Source organism: Rousettus aegyptiacus, unplaced genomic scaffold, assembly GCF_014176215.1.
Source record: "Rousettus aegyptiacus isolate mRouAeg1 unplaced genomic scaffold, mRouAeg1.p scaffold_m13_p_16, whole genome shotgun sequence".
NCBI classification, from domain to species: domain Eukaryota; kingdom Metazoa; phylum Chordata; class Mammalia; order Chiroptera; family Pteropodidae; genus Rousettus; species Rousettus aegyptiacus.
The window spans coordinates 46,681,696-46,703,128 of record NW_023416291.1 but is presented as its reverse complement, the minus strand read 5'-3'; the positions used below and the strand labels follow the sequence as shown (position 1 = coordinate 46,703,128).

General features: G+C 31.5%; 1 protein-coding gene across 4 annotated transcripts in view; it reads right to left on the bottom strand.

Annotated features, from left to right (window-relative positions):
* Nucleotides 1–582: 582 nt before the first annotated feature.
* The window catches only part of SPOCK3 (SPARC (osteonectin), cwcv and kazal like domains proteoglycan 3), a 304,660-nt gene continuing 283,809 nt past the window's right edge, over nucleotides 583–21,433 (bottom strand). For all 4 annotated transcript variants that reach the window (XM_016121111.2, XM_016121110.2, XM_016121113.2 and 1 more), the window contains 4 exons: nucleotides 12,358–12,579; nucleotides 7,585–7,647; nucleotides 4,577–4,714; nucleotides 583–2,285 (listed from right to left, as the gene is read on the bottom strand). In XM_016121111.2, coding sequence (XP_015976597.1) covers nucleotides 2,113–2,285; nucleotides 4,577–4,714; nucleotides 7,585–7,647; nucleotides 12,358–12,579 — 596 coding nt within the window. In that variant the 3' untranslated portion in view covers nucleotides 583–2,112. The remainder of the gene's footprint in view (nucleotides 2,286–4,576; nucleotides 4,715–7,584; nucleotides 7,648–12,357; nucleotides 12,580–21,433) is intronic.

Genomic DNA, 21,433 nt, shown 5'->3' with positions numbered 1-21,433 from the left:
AATTGTATACAAATATTTTATATAAAGTTTAATAATGTAAATATTTTTGATTTTATACTTACTGTTGAATTGGTCGCTTTCTCGAGAGTCTGAAAGATTCCTTAAAAAAATAGCTTAACTTCAAGACCACTATATTTCCTACTTTAAATTCATTCTCTAAACCTCTATGCAGAATTTAATTATTTGTGTTTTTTCAATCTACAAATTATGTTTTATGATTCTTATGCATTCATTCATTAAATAGAAAAGGTTAGTCTTTCATTCTTCAAAAATATCATTGCTATAGAAATTTATCTAAATATATTAAATATAATACCAAAAAATGGCTTTAAAAATAACAACCTCAACAAAGAAAATTATCTACTTTGCAACACTGTAACAAATGAAAAATTAAAACAATACAAAGATCATTTTTAACATGGGTAGAAAAATATACAAGATGCAAATGCTCTGAATTTGAAAATCAAACTTTCAAAAACTTTGCTTGCTAGTTTGTGATGTATTCATTTTTAAAATCAAGGAATAGATTAAGAACTTTTCATGCTATTTATACTCCCAGAAAATCATTAAGGAACAGTTTAATTTGGTTACAAGATTCTTTATTTTGTAAACTATACATAAACAGTAAAAAAAAAAAATACAGTATACTTTAAATATTACATAAAGTCAACATCGAAGGTTCTTTATTAGTGTATATTAATCAAATGGAAAGAATCCACCAATTTTACTTTCAATGAATTGTATCTTGGGAAACCAGTTGACCCACTGTTTAAATTATAATACCAAGATGAAATATTTGACAGGTTTTTCCATTTTTATTATGGGCACAAAATCAAAGGTCTGATATACTTAAAAGTGATGGTGTGCCAAAATGTCCACACAATTAATTAACATGCTAACTTAAGTATAGCAATTAATTTTTGTTACAGTTAAATCTTAAATGCTACTCTACACAATAATCATAAACAAGTCCACATGGCAATTATGTAACAATAGAAAAAAAGAAAGAAACATATTCCATTTTCTTCATTCCAGCAGCAGCAGTACCTTGACTGGTATTAATCTGTTAATTAGGTGTGCTTATATATTGCCTAATATCCTATATTGGTATGCATGCTAAAACCTTTCTATTTCTATTTTGCAAGGCACCATACAATACGTTCTCTAAGTTTTGACACTAGTAACAAAAATGGTATAATTCTTAGATTAAATGCAAATTTTTATCTAAAATAGGAAATAAAACAAAAATGAAGATTTTTATATTTGACATTGGGGCAAGTGGCAAACCATACGTGAAAATATGCTTAAAATGAATCTTTCTCTTTCTCTTCCTACTTTAAATTCTGCACCCTAAGTTGCTGGTCAGAAAGATAAAGAAACTTGGAAAGGTAAAGAAATCATGCTGTCTAAGAATATAAAAAACATCTACACAGGACTGCTATCCAAATTAAAATGAAAATTAAGAAAGAGAGATCAGTTTTAAACTTTCAGAATCCATAGATTTCCTTTCTTGCCATTTCGTAAAATATCATATCCAGAATAATTGCATAATTAAAAACATCACTAATAATGTAAATAAGATGGAGGACTCTACAATCGTCAGTTTATTTTTCTTACCCTGTGGTATCCCCTCACTCATCACTAACACGTTCTAGGTAGGGGAAAATGCTACTTTGGAATTCCAGTTCAGGTCATGCATAGTTTCATAAAATCCTTGAGACCCATGTCACCGAACAGTTTTTGTACATTTAACTTAGGATATCTCTCAGAAAACAACACAGATGACCTCAAGCATTGAATGTTATTTTGTTTGTGGGAGATTTACATAGTTCTTATAAAAATTTGTTTTTTCTGTAACTCTTCATAACTTTCTTTCATCTGGCTAGACTCCATATTTGTTTCCTTTTTCTCTAAGGCATAAAACACTCAAAGTAAATTATTCTTATTTAAACATAAAGTTCTATGACTTTAGCTGCAATATTTGAAATAATTATACAAAATATATGTGAGTTTTAGAATTATTTTGTTTGGGGGCAAGAAGGTAATTCTCAATAGGGCTATCACTTTGTAAATAATAGAAATTTGAAATTTATTGATCTCAGCTCTCATCAATCAGATGTACCCATCATGATCATCGCCATCATCATCATCATCATCTCCTTCGTCTTCATCATCATCTTCAATTTCATCTTCATCATTCATAATATCATCTTCGTTTTCTTCATCGTCAGTCCATTCATGAAAATCTCCACTTGCAAAATCTCCAGAGATCTCAAAATCGATAGCTTGGGGAAAATAAGTAAATGCTAATGTTATCTGATTGAGTAGTGGGATAATTTCTGAGAGATGTAAAATTTTGATAAAAATGGAGAGAATTAATAACATTTTAATTTGTTCTTTAGCTTAGCAAAGATAAGGAAAAGTCTATTCCCTATCATTTGTAAAAATTATGTGTTAAAAAGAACTGTTACTGAAGTCTGACATGTAAGATTTCCAGTTCAGTAACATCGATATCAGCTCAGTTTTTGTAGAGTCCATGTCAAACACTGAATTTCACAAAGAATTAAAAATCTGTCCTATTACTGTGGTAAGCAAAATAATTTCCCATGCCCCTCCCCCAAAGATCTTTACTTTCTAATCATCGCAAACTACCAATATGGGACCTTACATGGCAAAAGCGACTTCGCAGATATGATTAAATTGAGGTCCTTAAAATGGTGAGATTGTTCTGGATTATTCGGTTGGGCCCAGATGATCACTTGTGTCTTTAAAATCAAAGAACCTTGCTCAGATAGAGTTAGGGGGAGATGTGATTACAGAAGAATGATCTGAGAGGTGCAGTGCTGTTAGCTTTCAAGTTGGGGAATAGGGTTCAACTGCTAAGAGATGTGAGCAGCCCCTAGAAGGTGGAGAATAGAAAGAAAAGGAAGGAATGCAGCCCTGAAGATATCTTGATATTTATCACAAGGAGACACATGTTGGACTTCTGATATACAGAACTGAGGTTGTTGCAAGAGCAATGGAAAACTAACATAGCTAGTCATAACATAGGTTTTTTTTTTTTAAATGTAGAAATATATCAATTACTATTTATGGGATAATAATACACATATTATTCAGCATGTATTTATTTTTAACTGTTCTAATGTTAGTGTATATTTATTTTCTACCCTTTCTAATATTTTAATCTTAAGATTCCTAGGTAGCTAATTATAACATATCCTATTAACGTCATTCATTATTTATAAATTGATTGATTTCATAATACACACTGAAATTCATCTTATGAGAATAAAACTTTATTTCTCTTCTCCTACTTTCATGTATTTTCTTAATAATTTCGACATGCTAAGAAAACTCAGAAGTCATATTCCCAAAACAATCTCTCTGTTCACGTATCACATTCATATCTATATGTAATTTTTCTTTACAACATAAAAACAATCAAAATTTTATACCTATCACTGGCATCACTGATAATTAAGTAATTAATAATGCAACTAATTTAAACTCCATATTATAAAGACATGTTAAAATGATGTTAAGTAGCTGCTGAGTACTACTTCATCCTACTTGTCTGATAATGTTGGCCAGAAAACCAAAATAAAGCTATTGAAAATCTTATGGGTGAAACAAATGCAGAATAGGTATGTAAGCATTAAATGAAATTATTTTATATTGTTTACCATTTATGTATTTCTAAAATAATCACAGCCTATCAGCTTAAAAATTGCATAAAGACAACTATTTTCTAAAATACAAGACTGACCAAGTATTTTTTTCTTCATTTTTGGTCATTTGTATCAGCTGAAACACAATCCATTTAATTCCTTGTGTGTGTGTGTGTGTGTGTGTGTGTGTGTGTGTGTGTAGTGAGAACTCTCCATATTATAAGTAAAAATATTGATTTGAAACTTGCATTCTGGAAAAACATTTTATGAAACAAAAGGGATGCCACATTTAAAGTTTTAAAATGCATTTTTGTGATACTCCACTGTAATATTAATTTTTAGGTTGATACGTAAAAATGCATACTCATAAAAACAATTAGAATATTAATCATAACAACCCATCAAACAAGTAAACTATATTTTTCTCACCCAAACATAAGGAAATGAGCTCATATAGCTGCAATTTATGGACCTTTACTTTAAGAAGTTCGTTTTTCTTTCATTGGTGAGCCTACAAACTCCCTAAGTCAACTTCTCCAAATGTGTACAAACAAAAGGGCAAAGGCTTGTAACCACGCATAACACTAGGACTGGTTGGCTTGGAACACAATGAATAATGAATGCTTGCTTTACCTCAGAGGAAAACAGGAGGTATTTAACATCTTTTCTATATTTGAAGTAGTAAAAATAAGCCACCTTTTAGTTACTATGCCTTAAAATATCTAAATTATTCAATTCTATTTGTTATTTATACACATTTTAATACGCTAGGACTGAACCTTTAGTCATCTCCTCTAATATATTCTATAGTCTTTGCATAGGGTATGTCCTTAATGCTTGAACAAACGAATGAGATCCTTCAGTATTTATCCTGCGTTTGGGATATTAAGTACCATTTTCCTTACCACAACCTGCAACGCCATTGGTTCTGGATCCCATGACTTCATTTCCATATCTGTCCACACACCAGCACTGCCCGACACTGCCATGGCATTGTGTTGGCTTGTAATAACCATCTTCATCACACAGTGGAATGTACTGTCCTGTGGAAACATGCATACACGTTATGAATAGGTTGTGTTCCTTTTGAATAGTCGTCGATTATACATTAACTCACTCGAAACATACACATATGGAGTTCCCACTCCAGGTTACAAAGCTGGCTCCCGTCGTTATGAAATGCTTACATTTCCTTCATTAAGCAAATTTACTAATTTTTCATTCTGCAAAGAATACTGTTTTGACAAGTATAATACAGGATTAGAATCTGATTAATGGCACTCATATTGTCATCCAGACCACTCGAATGGCAATACCAGACCCTTCACCATCTTACCACTACCAACTGTTTATTGTCATTTTCCCAAATTTTCATTCACACATTCCAAGTTCTTTCTACATCAAGCTGTTTTCAGGATTGCTTCGCCTCTGTATATATCTTTTCTTTTCATCTGCAATTGCCCTTCTTCACTCCCTCTTCCAATTTAAAATTTGACTTAAATGTGACCTCCCGCACTCCAGTGTGAAGCCTTCTCTTCAGCTGGAGGATTTCTGATATACTTCTTTCATCTCACGTGTATGTGTGTGTGTGTGTGTGTGTGCGCGTGCGTGCATGCATGCGCGCATGTATTTTGCCATTGCATGCTTTTACCACTACACTGAAATCCTATACTGGGATTTTTAGGTTGGTTTTGATTGTTATATTAATAACCCTTATACTCAGTTTAGTGGAAACAATAGACATTCATTTTCATATCTATAACATCTAATATAGCATAGGCACATTGCTAATGATAAATGTTTGTTTAATAACTTAGAAGTGAATTCGCATTCTTCAATAAACTCTCAAACACTGCAATGTGAGCTTTAAGAGATCAGAAAATTTTCCTGTCTTTCCCAACCATGCTTTTTTTTTTCAATGACTAGACACACTATAGTTATTTGGTGAAAGGAAAAATATTGACTAAATTGATAAAACATGAAACTCATTTAGTCTTGCAAGTACATGGGGTTATAAATTGTCCCTTTTAAGCTTAAAAATTCTGGTATATAATTAATTTAGTCTAGAAATTATAATTCACTTGAAGGATTTGAACTACTAGTCTTTCAGTGAGGTAGACAGAATATTATTAATGTGGAAAGCTTGAGAAAAACTTTTGTGAATTTGAGGCCAGCAAATAATAAGGAAAATTTTCGAAATTCTTCATCTACCTCTTAAAAAAACTTCTATAATTTAACATATATGACATAAAAATGTGATGATGTATAGTTTGTTAGTTTATCTTTTCTGGAAGTAGACTATGAAAATGAAAGAGAGCACTATTAAGAATTATGCTCAAACTTCAGACATCAATCAAGACTGAACTTGAAAATTGGAACGCATGGCACCCTCCTATATAATAACTGATCAATTTTCAGACAAATACCATTATCCTACGCAAATTAGAAAACATATTTAAGATATTCAGTATTCTGTAATAATGACTTCCATTGTTATTATATAAGAAGAATAAAAGTAAATCATCGAAGCCTTAAGTATTAATAGATTTTCGTCACTAGTAAATCTTGATCAAGTCTAAAATAATTTTAGCTGAACATTGTACATTACTAAACTTTGATTTGTGGACAAACCAATGTATGAAAGTATTATTTCCCTTCGTGACTTGTAAAGTGGCACACATTTTGTGTAAGACTTAAAAGAAACATGGCACATTGTAGCTTTTCTGACTAGTAATTCTTCACATTAAAATTGCTTTATTTCAAAAAATGAAACTTTTAATTTTGAACTAAGGACTTTCAAGTAATATGAAAAGATTTCACATCTAAACACACAGTATAATAATATAGCATATCGTAATACAATGCCGATTAATTGGATTCAAAGCATTATAAAATTTTGAGCCCCTAAATACATAAGGGCTTTAATACACGTTAAAAAATCACACGCGTGGTATTCTGCATTGGATCCTAAAACTAGAAGAAAAAAAAAGGACATTAGTGGAAAAACTCCTGAAATCTAAATAAAGTCTGAGGTTTAATTAATAGAATTATAGCAATATTAATTTCTTAATTTGGACAAATATACAATGGATATTTGATACATAGTAAGATGGTAACTTTGGGTCAGGCTGGTTGAAGGATATATGGAAACTACGTACTATCTTTGTAAACTTTTTTTAAATCTGAAAGAATTCCAAGGAGTTTAAAAATTATATGTTTATAAGGATAAACAAAATCACATATAATAGTTTAATATCTGATAGCTTTGGGTAGAATCTGAAATTATCTCTTTGTCCGTTTCCTATCTATCTATCTATCTATCTATCTATCTATCTATCTATCTATCTATCTATCTAATCTATCCCATATATTTACTTATAAAAAGTTAGTAAGAAGCTGTAATAAAAAAACACGACAGAATGTGTTCAAATTTTCTTGAGGTACTCAGGGCATGCTTTCACCTCCATTTCTATCTCTATCTATTATCTATCATCTATCTATCTATCTATCTATCTATCTATCATCTATCTATCTATCATCTATCACCTATAAGTATTTTTTCATTTTCATATATATATATATGCGATATATGTACTATCAATTCTTGAGTTGTTAACCATAGAACTAGAATTGAAGTTTCTGCTGATGCTTTAACTTTAGCATTGTTTAAATCTCCTTTTTACTTAATAACTCTCAAAATGAACATTATATTAGGGTAATAAAACACACATAATATCTTTCAATAGGTAAGATAATAAAAATAAGTTTAATGGCTTTCAAAAACTTCATAAATTTTGTTACTGAAATTTAGTGTAGTCTGTCTTTGTTGGATTAATATTGATTTTATGTTGCTGTTTCCCTGGGGTTATTTATGTAAGCAATAAAGGCTTCAGAAAAATGATCTATTACTCACCCAGGAGCTTCTTTATCCCTTGCCACTTCTGGATATTGCTGAGCTCCGTCTGGCAAGGTGGGTCTGCAATGACATTAAAAACGATACTTCAAGGGTTATAGTTAAACAAAGAAAGTACAGTTTCTATATTATCAAACTTCAGTTAGCCTTTACATTGCTTTAGAGAACACATATTACATGTTAGTTATTCTACTTATGAAGATACATGCATGTAGATACATATGTGTACACACACACACACACACACACACACACACAGAAAAAGAGACAGAGACAGAGTTATTCTACTTATGAAGATACATGCATGTAGATACATATGTGTACACACACACACACACACACACACACACACAGAAAAAGAGACAGAGACAGAGAGACTTTCCTGATTGTTAATATTAGATTATTTTGATTTTCCTCAGAATAACAGAAGCGAATAAAAAAAAAGAGAGAGAGAAAATGGTATAAAATATTTATTCTATGATGGAGAATGTTCCTTATTTACTTTTAAAAGATCAATCAACTCAGCAATGTAAATGCAATAATGGACTGCCACCCAATTAATCGATTATCTTTTCCTCTTATTTAAATGTTCCTATGATATGGAGAAATAGCTTTGCATTGAAAAAGTGATCTATAAAAAAGTGATCTATGAACAATTAAAAGAATTGTTGATAGCCGGTTACTGTAAGGTAGAAGTTAACAATTTTTTATATTCACAACTGGATTGCCTGAAAAATCCAAGTATGCTTGAGTCCGACTTGATTAGTAAACTGAATAAACCTGATTACTAGTTCTACAAGCTCTTTTTATGGGAACATTTTAAGATTTCAAGAGAAATCACAACAGATTAGGCTGTTCATACATACAGTGTCTGATTTTGAAATATTTTTCCTATTCCTTAATAGGCAGCTCTGTCTGCCCTTTAACTTATATATATTTGCAGTGCTTAATTGAGACTCGCCTGCCATTTAAATTCACTTGCAAAGAACTGATCTAGAGAAAGGACAGTAACCCAACTAATTAGCTGAAGGTTTGGACATGATTAGAGTTAAATATTCAGCTTAGGATATACGCATGAGATTTATGACAAAATTTATTTTCCCTACTCTATTTACTAACAAACAGCGTTTTAAGGTTATAGAAAATTCTAATTTTATATGCTTAAAATGGTAAGAGAGTCATGAATTAATCTTTTAATTTAATCGACAAGTTTACAAGTAAATACTTCAAACATTAGATTAAAAAAATGAACCATAATGAAAATTTTTTAATATTTAAATTTTTAAATTTTGTTTTTGACAATAACATTGTTCATTGTTTTGCATTCTGAATTTAAAAACTTAAATGCCTCTATTGAGGCCATTCACACATTATCTATATTAGAAATTGATAATTTTCAACACAATGATACCAATGCGTTTTTTTTTTCTTTCCATACGATTTCGAATTAAATAAAATGTCACAGGCAAAAATAGATAAGGAAATATCTATATGTTTATAATAGTTATTAATATACAAATGCTTTTTCTGTGCTCACAACTAGTCATTTCTGAGGAATCAATTTTCATTAGTTGTCAAATATACAGACCATTTTGAGTCAAAATGGAAAAGCGGATGTTATAGAGGTCTGTGAATGACTCTCCAAGCAGACAGCATATGGTTGCACAGGTTGTATACTGCACAACTCCAAAGGGACACCATTCACTTCCACTACATTATGAAGGGTGCCCCGGAGTTGGACAGCAAGGAAGCTAACTTCCCTCTCAGTAAGCCATTGTCCTTATTCCCCCTTTCCTCAATATTTTATTACTCATATAGCCTCTCATGGATATACTTAGATAACTTTATTAAGTTTATTTCATCAGTGTAGAGTTCAAATATTCCTAATACCAAAGGACAAAATTGTCTCTAATTTCTTTCATAAATAGAAAAAAAATCTTTTGTAAAGTTAATACACATGACCCACATTTGATATCTCTTTCTGTAGATTAAGTATAAATAACCTCTAAAAATATCTATTTTCATTGCAGTCCTGAGGAAAAATAGTGGATATATTGTTGACTGAAATAGTAACTTGCTGATGTTATCTGTACTGAATAAGATTTGCCAACAAGGCGCAGTGATGTCTCTATGACATTTTTTTATATAGTTACCTTGCAAATTCTGAATATAGAATTAAAATTATTTAGAGACAGAAGTCTAAGGGTCATTTCAAATCTCAGTTCCTATACTCATTCTGTAATGTGAAATTATTTAAGATGAATAAATTTCTGTTTTTAACTATAAAACAGAAATAATATTTTCACTTTTATATATAAAAGACTAGATGGACATGAATAAAAGTTGGGTCTTTCTGTTTTTGCTCTCTTTTCTATATCATACACAGCAGGATTTTAAATGAAATAGCAACTAGTAATTGATTTACTTTCTCAGAGCGGAGGCTTATACTATACCTTATGAAAGTAAGTAATGAACTCCTAAGGCAACCAGACTCTCCAATTATTCTTTCTCCTACTCATTCTTTCATGATTACTTAGAAAAAATATGTAAACCACAATTATATCCATTTTGTATTGCTTAATTGTCATGATTTCAGAAAATTAGTCATAGAAACAAATTTATATTTTAATTAAAGTTAAAATAGGTTTCTTCTTTGGAAACTTACAAGGATTTCACTTGCTTGAAATTTTATCTTATCAACCTTTTTTAAATTAAACTTCTGAAATTAACTTTAATTTCAAATTTTTAAAAGGCATTTTTTAAAAAACACCTTTACTTTATTTTCCAGATATTTTCTAATACAATATAACTATCCTCTTGATTGGAGCTTTAGGTCAATGTGGATTAATAATACCTCATTATATATTTTTCTCTCTCTTTCCATATATGTATTAATAGTATATATAATTTTCGTATATATAACTATTTTCTGTTTACTCACTAAACAATGAATTAATGTGTGTACTATAGAGTTAAAACTTAATTTTAAAGTGACTTTATTATAGTAAACAAGAATTTGTTTAGTGAATAAACAAGAAAAAAAATTATTTATAAAGTAAAATATTTGAATAATGTTTTCTAATTAATGGTTATTCTTTTTTTATAAAATTACTTAATGGACTAATTCAATAACTCAGTTACCCTGATAGAGCTTTTGTAATATTTTCTAGCATATTAAAATAATAAACGTAATTTGTCGAACTCTCCTAAGCTTTTGGGAAGTTGTATAAATCCTTTTGCCAGCTTGGGTACCATTAATTAGATTATTTCTACTATGTATTAAATGATCTCAGATAATGTCTTCATGTGGCTACAAAAATTTTAACACTTTGGAAGAATACTGCTTAATAACTGAAAAGTATATAAAGCAAAATTTTCTTTGGGGACCTTTAATCAGTTCTATAAATATTACTGTAAAATCCAGAAACACTTTTAAAGTATTTATTTCTGTAGAAGAAACATTCAAAGTTATTCAGAAGATTTTTAACTGTTCATTTATAAACACTTATATGTGCTATCATAACAAAAAACTAAATTTGTCATTATTAAAAAAAGACCACCTATCTTTTTATGGTGGTTTACCTGGTTTCACTTTTTTATTCTTTAAATGATCTAAGTGTATACTAGTCATTAAAACTAAGATGTATTTTTTTGGGGTGTTCAAAAACTTAGAAGCACATATGTAATAGTAACGTCAATGATGTATTTTTGTATGTATGTGTCTGTGTGTATGATTTAGAATATTTTAATAAAGCAAATCCAATTTTTAAACTTTATTCAAAATGGTTTATAGTTTAGCTACTCTACAAACACTGCTGTTGATTCACTACCAATCTATTTATTGATAATCACTTCATCCCTAATTACTAAACTATGACTGACATATGAAAGAGTAATTGAGATAATACGATGCCTTAAATAATGTTAGTTTTCCATATGAAAACCGAGAATCATTAATAGAGATTCAAGTAACTTATTCATTCTCTTGTCAAGAATTTTAAAATGCAGTGACAATAGCAAGTGTACTGCATTAGACTAATTCCCAGTTTGCTTTTTAATTAGCATCGAAGTGATACCAGCGTTTCCCTAGTTTTCCCCAAACTTTATCATAATGTGAGTTTTTTTAGATGTTTTTCCTTTACATACTTAATTTTATATCATGTTAACATGTTCTAATACAGAAAAAAGCATTAAGAACTAGCATCATTTCGACCCTTCAGGTTACCCCATCTCTTCCAGAGAATCAGGACACTTTTCTTTGCTACCGAATTTTTATAAAGCTAAGTAATTTTGAAAAGTTTGAAAGACCAAGTCATTTTAAAACCAGATAAGTAAAAATAACTTTATGGTGAATGCTGTGGTTCATTCAGCTCATTTAATAAGATCAAAATAGAACATAAAAACTCTATTGTATAGTGATAAAAAAATATTTATTTGCAGATAGAAAATTAATTTTAATGATTACTTTCTATATTGATGTTCTCATATTTCTATGTGCTTCTTGGTGGTTTGTAATGAAAGCTACAATGAAGTATGTTAATATAAATTATTCATTACTATTTTTCATCTTATTTAGCATGTTTTTCATCTCTAGCAGAAGTATATTGTTCAACGTGATACTTATTTGTTCTTTCATTAAACACTCTAATTAGAAAAGTATCTACCAAAATGAATGGGTATAGTGTGCAATTTTTTTTTTTTTTATTGTGAAGGAATAGATAAAATTTGACGTGCAGTTCAACTCTCTGCATCGGTAGGTTTCTCGTCTTTTACCTTGCTGTCTCTGGAAGCAGTAGCACCATTCATTGTTAGATATCAAACTGTCCTTGTACGTGTCACAAGAATTAAAGAATGCCTTTGTACACTGTTCGTTCTTATCCAGGTAAATGCTTCCAAGCTCCGACTGGTCCAGTAATAGGTCATAGTTTGTATCAAGTCTGTTAAACATCCAGCCAAGTGAATCTTTGCAAATTGGCAAAATACTGGTATCAAATCCTAAAGGCAAATACAGAAAAGGATTAGTTACATCTGAAAGTCACCATCGGCGGGAAGCCAAATAAAAAAACGAAATAGTTGTTTTGATAGGGTATGATGTAAAAATAATTGAAAATAAAGATATAGTTATTTAGAATAATTTTCAATCCTACTTAGCATTTTTAGGATACTTAGGATTAAAAATTAAAAAGTACTGACTCCAGGAGATTTGCGGATCTACCAAATTCAAATTTCACTACCTTTTCAGATGTATTAAAGTATTCGGAATCTATTTACTGCTTTCTATCTGTCATCACCAGGCTAGGCAATAGGGGCAAGGTAAAAGTTATTTGTGACACTTTCATAAAAGTGTAGAGAAATTTAACAATATTGTTTTCATCATTTACATTTTTATTTGTAAAATTGTTTATAGAATCAAAACAGAATCCCACCACTCAAACAAAATAAATTGCTCATCTCCTATGACATTCCAGGTCCTGACACCATGGTTCTGGGAATACAGAGTAGAAACATGTAAATAAGGCTCCTATTCTCTTGGAGCTTACTCTTAAAATAGCACGGGTTGAGATTTTGATTGAAACTGTTTCTTACTACTAGAAGTTGTAATATGCTCAGGGATTACATGAAGAAAGCAACTTGTAGAAAACAAATATACAAAATACTATAAAACCATTCAAAGAAATTGAGTTCTAGGTATGAGATTTCTGGTATGCCTTTGAACCACACCTTCCCTCCTGATCTCATTTTCTGGGCAACGATGAAGACCAACGATGGTGATATATGTGACTGCATGAATAAAAGCTATGAGAAGAAGAGACGAACTATTACCTTTTGATGAACTTTCAGAGTTAGTGAAGAGAAGCTACCTTCTCCTTTCACCTACCCTTTGAGAATGGAGCCTCAACTGGTTTGTCTCCCAAAGCTTAGCATGGAGGGCTCTAAGAGAATCCTAGTAAAGTCTACAAGTATCTGCAAGAAGAGATGGATTTCTGATTTCCAGGTGACTATCTGCTTATCTACTTTTCCACGAATCCTGCTATTACAAAAGTGGGAAAGATAATGTCCAGCCATGCAGATCAAAGGCAAAGGCTTCTCTGGGATTCAACCAAGGCCTGCAGACTCACTCTCAGCGTTGGGCGTACAGATGTAGATGAGATATAATCACCGGCCCAGAGACAGTGAGCAAAAGGCCTACAACTAGGGAAACACCAACCAGTGTTTCCTGTTTAGGGACAAGTGGTGAATTGTGGAGGGATAAGACAGCCTCGGATTCAAAGAAACACTAAGGGACCATCTTTTCAGAACAACCAATGACTGAAATGTTAAAAGTATGGAGTGATATGATATAATTTTTGTTTTTAAAGAAAAACACAATCTATCTGTCAAGTGGATTATAGGAGCAAGTGTGAAAGCTGGGGAAACATAGAAGCCACTAGAACAGCCCAGGTGCGAAGTTTTGGGGGACTGTTTATATCACATCTTCACAAATGCTTTGAGTTTCCTATGACTGGCCATCAATTTATAAAACATAAATATAAAAAGTATCTCTGCCTCATTTTTATGATACAGCATGTAAACATCCTTGTCAGTTTTAATATATCCTCCTTTATTTTTGTCAATAAAGTGTAAAAGTATCTTTAACCTTTCAATAATTTTTATAACTCTATTTTGAGAACTTATTCTATAACCCAGGCACTAACACATAAAATAATATTTCTGAAAATATGAAATGCACAGATGTTTAACAATTTTTAGACAAAATAGAACTAAGAGTTTATCTTTTGTGTTAAAAGGAAATTACATTTGTATGAAGTCTATGTCTGGTGAATGATCAACTAGATGAAATGTAATAATGTTTTAAATGGAGAATGTCAAGTTGTCTAATTTGGGTTCAGGTTACTGGCCTGTGTTCTGCCCCTACATTGCTTGGTTAAGTTACTCAATATACCTAAACTTTAATGTTCACACCTAGATAGTGTGGGGATTTTACAAAAATGATCTATGTTGCCTTAAAGATAAAAAGCAAAAACAAAACAAAACAAAACAAAAAAACAAAAACCCCAAAAAATGCAAGGAGTTTATGTTATTTGAATGATATATTTATACACAAAATTTTGCTACAAGGGTCATCAGAATGATAAATAACAAAAGGAATATAAATAAAATTATTTTGACATTCTAAATTAAATGTATACTTTTCAATAAGATCCAATTGATGCAAATTAATTTGAAAAAAAAATGTTTTTCCTATCCTATCTTGAATTTTAGAGCAATAGATTCTATTTGGAGTTTTAGAATTCTTGGATAATGTTATATAGTTACTACATATAATTCAATACAAATATAAAGGGACTTAAGATTGCAGATGGAATTAAAGTTGCTAATCAGTTGGCTTTAAAGCTGAGAAATTACTGTGGATTATCTAAAGAGATCCAATCTAATCACATAAAATCTTAAAAGTGGAAAACTTTTTCCAGTTGCAATCAGATAGAAATCACACACACACACACACACACACACACACACACACACACACGACCTGAAACCTAGAAATGTGGGTGGTATCTAGAAGCTGGGTCTAGTCCTCACTCTATAGCTAGCAAAGAAACAGAACTCTTGGTTCTATAACTGCAAGGACCTGAATTTTGTCAATAATACAACTGATCAAAGAAATGAACCCTCTCCTAGAGCCTCCAGAAAGGCCTGTAGTCCAGCAGATGCCTTGCGTTTAGTGTGGTGAGGTCTGTTTTAACTTTTCATATACAGAAATGTAAAATAAATTATTATTGCTTCAGCTACTAAACATTGTGGTCATCTGTTACATCAGCAGTAGAAAATTAATATAGTTTATTAACTATATAATAAAGATTTTTTTGTGTGTTGCTCTAGGGTTTACAGCATACATCATTAATTTATCACAATCTACCATCAAATAATATACCACTTCGCATATGGTATCAGACACTTACAAGAGTATACTTAAACTTTCCAACATTTTCTGTAGTGTCATCCATTTTAATTCTACATTAATTTGTAAAGCCCACAGTACTTTGTTATGATGTTTACTCTAAGTAGCTTATTAGTTTTTCAAGTGATTAAAAATGAGAGAAGAAAAATCTCTCTTATTTTAAGGGAAAATCTGTTCTCTGACACAATACTTGTGACAGCGAATATGTGGGTTTTCCTCCCCAAGCAATTCTCCATTTCTCTGTGGACAACAACAGAGGGTCCTATAGTTCCCTTATGACACGACCTACTGAGTACTCGAGTGCAGAATCTGCAAGTCTCCCCTCTCTACCCTTTCCCCCGCCCCCTGCATCCCGCCACCACACTTCAGACACCAACCGCAAGCAATGGATCCCAGGAGCATCCACACTTCAACTATATTTCTGAGACGTGATATTTTCCTCTGGCTGGCCACTACCTCTTAGTCCTTGACCATCCAGTGATCCAATCTTACTGTTGGAGTTCACTCACTATTTCAGATGGCCTTCTTGGGCAGAATTTACATTAGTTCTTACTCATGTGGCTCAAATGTTGTCCATGGTTACTATCTTTGCATTTTTTGCCCAGACACTTAATTCCAAAGCAGCAGTAACTTTCCTTTTCTTTGATGCCAAACAAGTAAGCAGCTCATGGCTATCTCTACCTTTTAGATTTTCCTGGTGAAGTTCAGACCACAATCCACTGGTCTGAGAGCACATAAAAAACTGAGTGATTCTGTTGAAATCCCTCCCTCAACCTGGAGTGAAGGGAGGCATGTTTGTTTCTTCTTAGAGAACTCAAGAAATCATAGCAGAGCTCTTTCTAAGTAAATCCTCTTCATAAAGGCTGTTGGCATCTTTGCTTCCTTTATCCTTTTAGATCCTCTTTTGCCTATATTTTAAGGGCAACTCATTTATATTTGCAAAATTCCTTAACAGTGGTATCTAGAATAGTGTTTATTTGAGCAACCAAATAGTATTTATTTGAGTAACCATATTTGGAAGAGCCATCTTTAGAATTCTGCCCCCTACACTGTCTCTAAATTAAACAGGATATTTGAGCAGAAATATAAAAATGTAAATATGAGTAACCAGGCATTATGGAGCGGGAGCATTCCAGGTAAATGAAAGAGCAAGTAAAAAAGATCTAAGATTGGGGCAGAAGCTACTAAACACAAAGTCTTTATAATTAAAATATATCTCTTAATATTCCCTGAATGTTTATGCTGTTGCAAAAAATAAGTTTATTGACTTTCAGAATGCAGACACATAGCAGTTTGCTTCCTAATCCTGTGAAATAGCAAGCCTATTTTAACAATTCCATTTGCTTAGTCAGCAAATATATTATTAGCATAACTGAAATTAACATAAATTGATATAACATCATTCAAAAGAAAACAAAAACTCAGTAAATATGCTTGCAGCAAAACATTCAAAATGGCTGAAGGACTGTCCTCAGTCATGAAGGTTTAATGTTTTAAAAAATGTTGTAATTCCCCCACCTCAAAAAAAGTATTGTTTGATTTGATAAGCAAGAGGGGTAAACAGGAGTAAGGAATAAGAATTAAAATGTCATTTTATTCCATACTGGGTTCAATACATACTTCCTAGGCTTTGTTGATTCAAAGACAGATAAGACAAAAATCCTCCCTTCAACTAGTCATTTAAATAGTTATTTTATAGTCTGCTTCCAGTAATGGCTGAGTAACATTTACTGGACTGAAAACCCCACCCATAAGTTTTTAAACTCTGCAATAATTAAAAAAAAAAAAAAAACAGAAAGAAACAGAAGAGTGAGTAAGAAGCAGAAGCAGGCAGATGGCAGATTCTGGTGGCAAGTCTACATTTTGAGGAGGGTAGTTTTATGGAGATGTGAAGTACATTCTTGCTTTTCACTGTTATCCTGGGGCAGACAGAGTTGGGAGAGCAAGGGCAATAGAAACACTGAAAAAAGAATGTAGACATTCTAGCCTAGAGAGCCAGAAAATATTGTATAACCATTGAAGTACAATGAGGCAGAAATACAGGAAGGAAAGGAGGCAGAATATTGCCTGACCCAAATTCTGATGGTCCATCAACCACACATACACACGGTAGACTCAAGTCACCTCTGCTAGAGACTGCAAACATGAACTGAGATCAGGGCTGAAACCCTAGAAATACAGTATTCATTTTGAGCCCAACAAAATTAATTATGTGCTAAAACAAAAAGCAGTCATTGGACTAAAGCGATATAATAAAGCACCCCATAATTTAATATCCATAACATCTGGGACACAATCCAAAATTATGACTTAAGAAGCACCAAGACAACGGAACATATACTTAAAAGAAAAGACAATAAGAACAAATTTGAGATGACTCAATTGTTGGAATTAGCAGATAAAATTTTTAGAGAATGAAAATAGCTATTTTTAATGAAGAAAAAAATGTAATCTCTGCAATGAGAGAAACTACAAGTAGAGAAAAAGAAATTATAAGAAAGAATTAAATGAAAATTCAAGAACGAAATAACAAAGCAGCCTATAATTTTTTTGAATCACTAGATGGATCCAACTGCAGAAATAAGTTTCCAGAAGGAAAATTAAACTTGAATATAGATCAATTATAATAACATAATGCAAAGGAAAGAAATGAATAGAGCCTCAGGGAACTGCTAGGTAATATCAAGAAATACAACACAGGGAATCGAAGCCCCGGAAGAGAATAGAAAGATGGTATAGGAAAAATAATTTGAGAAAATAATGGTAGAAAATGTGTTTAAATAGGTAAATTTACAGATTAAAACTATGCAACAATCTTCAAGCAAAATATATACAAAGAAGGCTATTCCTAGTCAAACTCTTAGTTATTGTGTCTACCTAACAAAAGATGTATCATCCATTTTATTACTTTCAGCTTTACAAATCTTTGTTTTCAAAAGATGGAATTCCCTGCTATAACTAGAAGGCTTCTAATTGCATTCATAGGGCATTGTTTTTAAGCCATCCAATTCCAAATTGAATCTTCCTCTCAATGTGAAGACAGCATGACATAAAATGAGCAATATCTTGTGAAGAAATTAGAATACATTCATCTACCCTGAGGGTGTAAGTAATTCTATCTTTTTCTCTGACTGAGGAGAGCATTTGGTAAGTAGGAAAGAAAAAATAAGACGTTATCTTAATCTGAGTCAGACTGTTAATCTGAGGATTTTGTATATGATTGTAATGTCCTGACGTTTTCCAAGTGGACAAAAAGAAAATTAACATAATATCTCTTTCAAAGGATGCATATGCACACACAGTCACACACTCACACACACACTCACACACTCAACTGCAACCATATTTTAAAAAAGAAATCTAGGTATAGTATTTCTGTTTTATAATTTTTGGAGATTTAAATAGTAAAACAAAAAATATCAAAGCATACAGATTATAAAATAGTAAACATATATTTATTGAGAAAAGCCCGAAATAAGTATTTTCAGGATATGATGATAATACAATCAGTTATATTTAAATATATAGTTATATTAAATAAATAGTTATATTTCCTTCACCTTCTTATCATAAAACACATTTGAATTTTTTTGCTATCTTAGTACTTTTCAATAAAAAAGTCATTCTTTTGTCAGTAATAACTCCAAAATATATCCAAACAAAACATATCCAAGAAGCCTGATTTTTTAATATACAATAGATTTAAGTTGTTAAAAACTGGCAAACTTTACCCTCTTGCTTAATTACTTAAAAAGCTATATAGCATTATTGATCTTTTTTGTTAACTGAAACCATTTAACTGTGAAATATTTACACTAGCCAAGATTCAGATAAATGATCTATTCTTTTCTTGGTAATGGTTACATAATTCTTTATGTAACAGCTGTGATGCAATTTGGTCAATTAAAAACTCAGGTTAGTTTCCTATTGTGTACTAAAATACAACAACTACTAGAGAAAAAAAATCTACTATTTCACCACACCTCAAAATATTTTTGGCAGTGTAATAAGGTGTTTAACTAATGTAAAATATATAGCAGTGTTAATCTGGTAGCCAGTATATAAGGCTAGTAAGTTCCCTTTTTTTTATAAAGCTATAGTCCACATTTGAAGTTCATTGCCTTATTAAAAAAAAAAAAAAGCAGAGTTTCTTCAGATTTACGTTTCATCAAGTCGTGACCCTTTTATTTCAATCTTGCTACCGTCAGAGATAGGCTGTCGTGGGGCCTGCGTGTCATTCAGTAATAATGAGAAAGCAGCTACGAGCTACTTTTATCACTGTTTTGAAACTAGGACAATTTTGACATAACTTATAATTAAATTTATTAACTTATTCATTAATCTAATTGTTACTTAGTCCGTGTTATGTGCCGGTGCCATCTCTAGTAGCTGGGGATTCTACAGTGAAAAATTCTTGGTCTTATAGAACTTACATTTTATTTGGAAATGAGACAAAATAAAACTAGTACTTATTTATACATCGGGTCGTGACATATGCTATAAAGTAGAGCAAAGCAGCATAAGAGGAGAAGAACATTCTATGGTGGTGCATTTTCCATGTGGTGAAAGGAAATGCACATGCTGCTGGATACTGAGCAAGATGCCGGATGAAGTGAGAGAACACAGACACCTGGGTGAGGAGCGTTCGAGGGCCCCCAAACCAGCAAATATGAAGCGAGCATCTCCATCATGAGGAGTTAATCAAAATGTCCCGTAAGACTTCTTAGAACCTACAGAGAGGACACCAGGTAATGATTACGCCACAGGAGTTATTTGTACTCTTTATTTTTAGCAAGCTAGCTTATGAGTAGGAAACAAAAAAAAAAAATGAAGGTAGAGAGCATAAACTCATTCTGCGTTCAGCTTAAGGATTGTTAGTTGCTATGTAGTTATATAATGAGGCTGGATTATAAAACTGGGATAAATGAAAACAGAAGATGTTATGCCTTGATTTGTATTTTTCCTCATTATAACACTGTAGAAAAAATTAAACTAATAGAAAAAGTTATGCAACTTGTTCCATCAGTTTACCTATATGTTTAGGATAAACACATCTAAATAGAATAGAAATTTACACCTGTATTATACTTAATGTTGATAACTTTGCATACAGAGCTGTTTTTTTTAAAAAAAAAAAAAAAACAATAGCAAACTAGTCTTTTTTTTTGCCAAAGCTTATTTAAATTATGTGAATTAAATTTTAAAAACATTTGGGTTATTCTTGATAAATATATTCAAGTATGAACACTGGTAGGAAAGGAATAGACATGAATTTAAAAAATCAACATGTAAGGATCTAGAACAAATTTTTATTCCACCCTAGATATGTTTATTTCATGAATAAAGGAGCAAATATGCTTGTTTCTATTAAGTAACATGAGGCATCCTACTCTTAAGGCATAAAAAAATTAATATCTGCCAAAAATTTAATTGATAATTCCAAAGACAAATCTGAGAAATACTCCCACAGGCTAGGAAAAACACTATACTCTCTTTCTGAATTATATGCATAGTCATCACATATGCAAAGATAATTATTATGTCTGTCAATGATAGCTTATTTGCATAGCTTAAGAACTATTAAATTCTTTAAGAACATAAATAAGTTTCATAAAAACAAAAGGTTGAAACTAGAAAATTCCTTAATGAGAAGAAAACAAGTGAGGTAATTTAGGAAATATAGATTATAGATGACGGCGCCATTTTATAAATGATTTTGTTTGAAACTGATATTTAAGGATTGCAAGTGAGAGTGGACGGGCCACATCACAGTAAGCAAAGAAGGGTGCACACTTGGGAGTCTGTCAGTTCCGAGATGCTGCTCATGATCACTGCTCTGCCTCCTCGTCTCCCATTTTAGAGCAAATGTTTCAATCTTTGAAAATT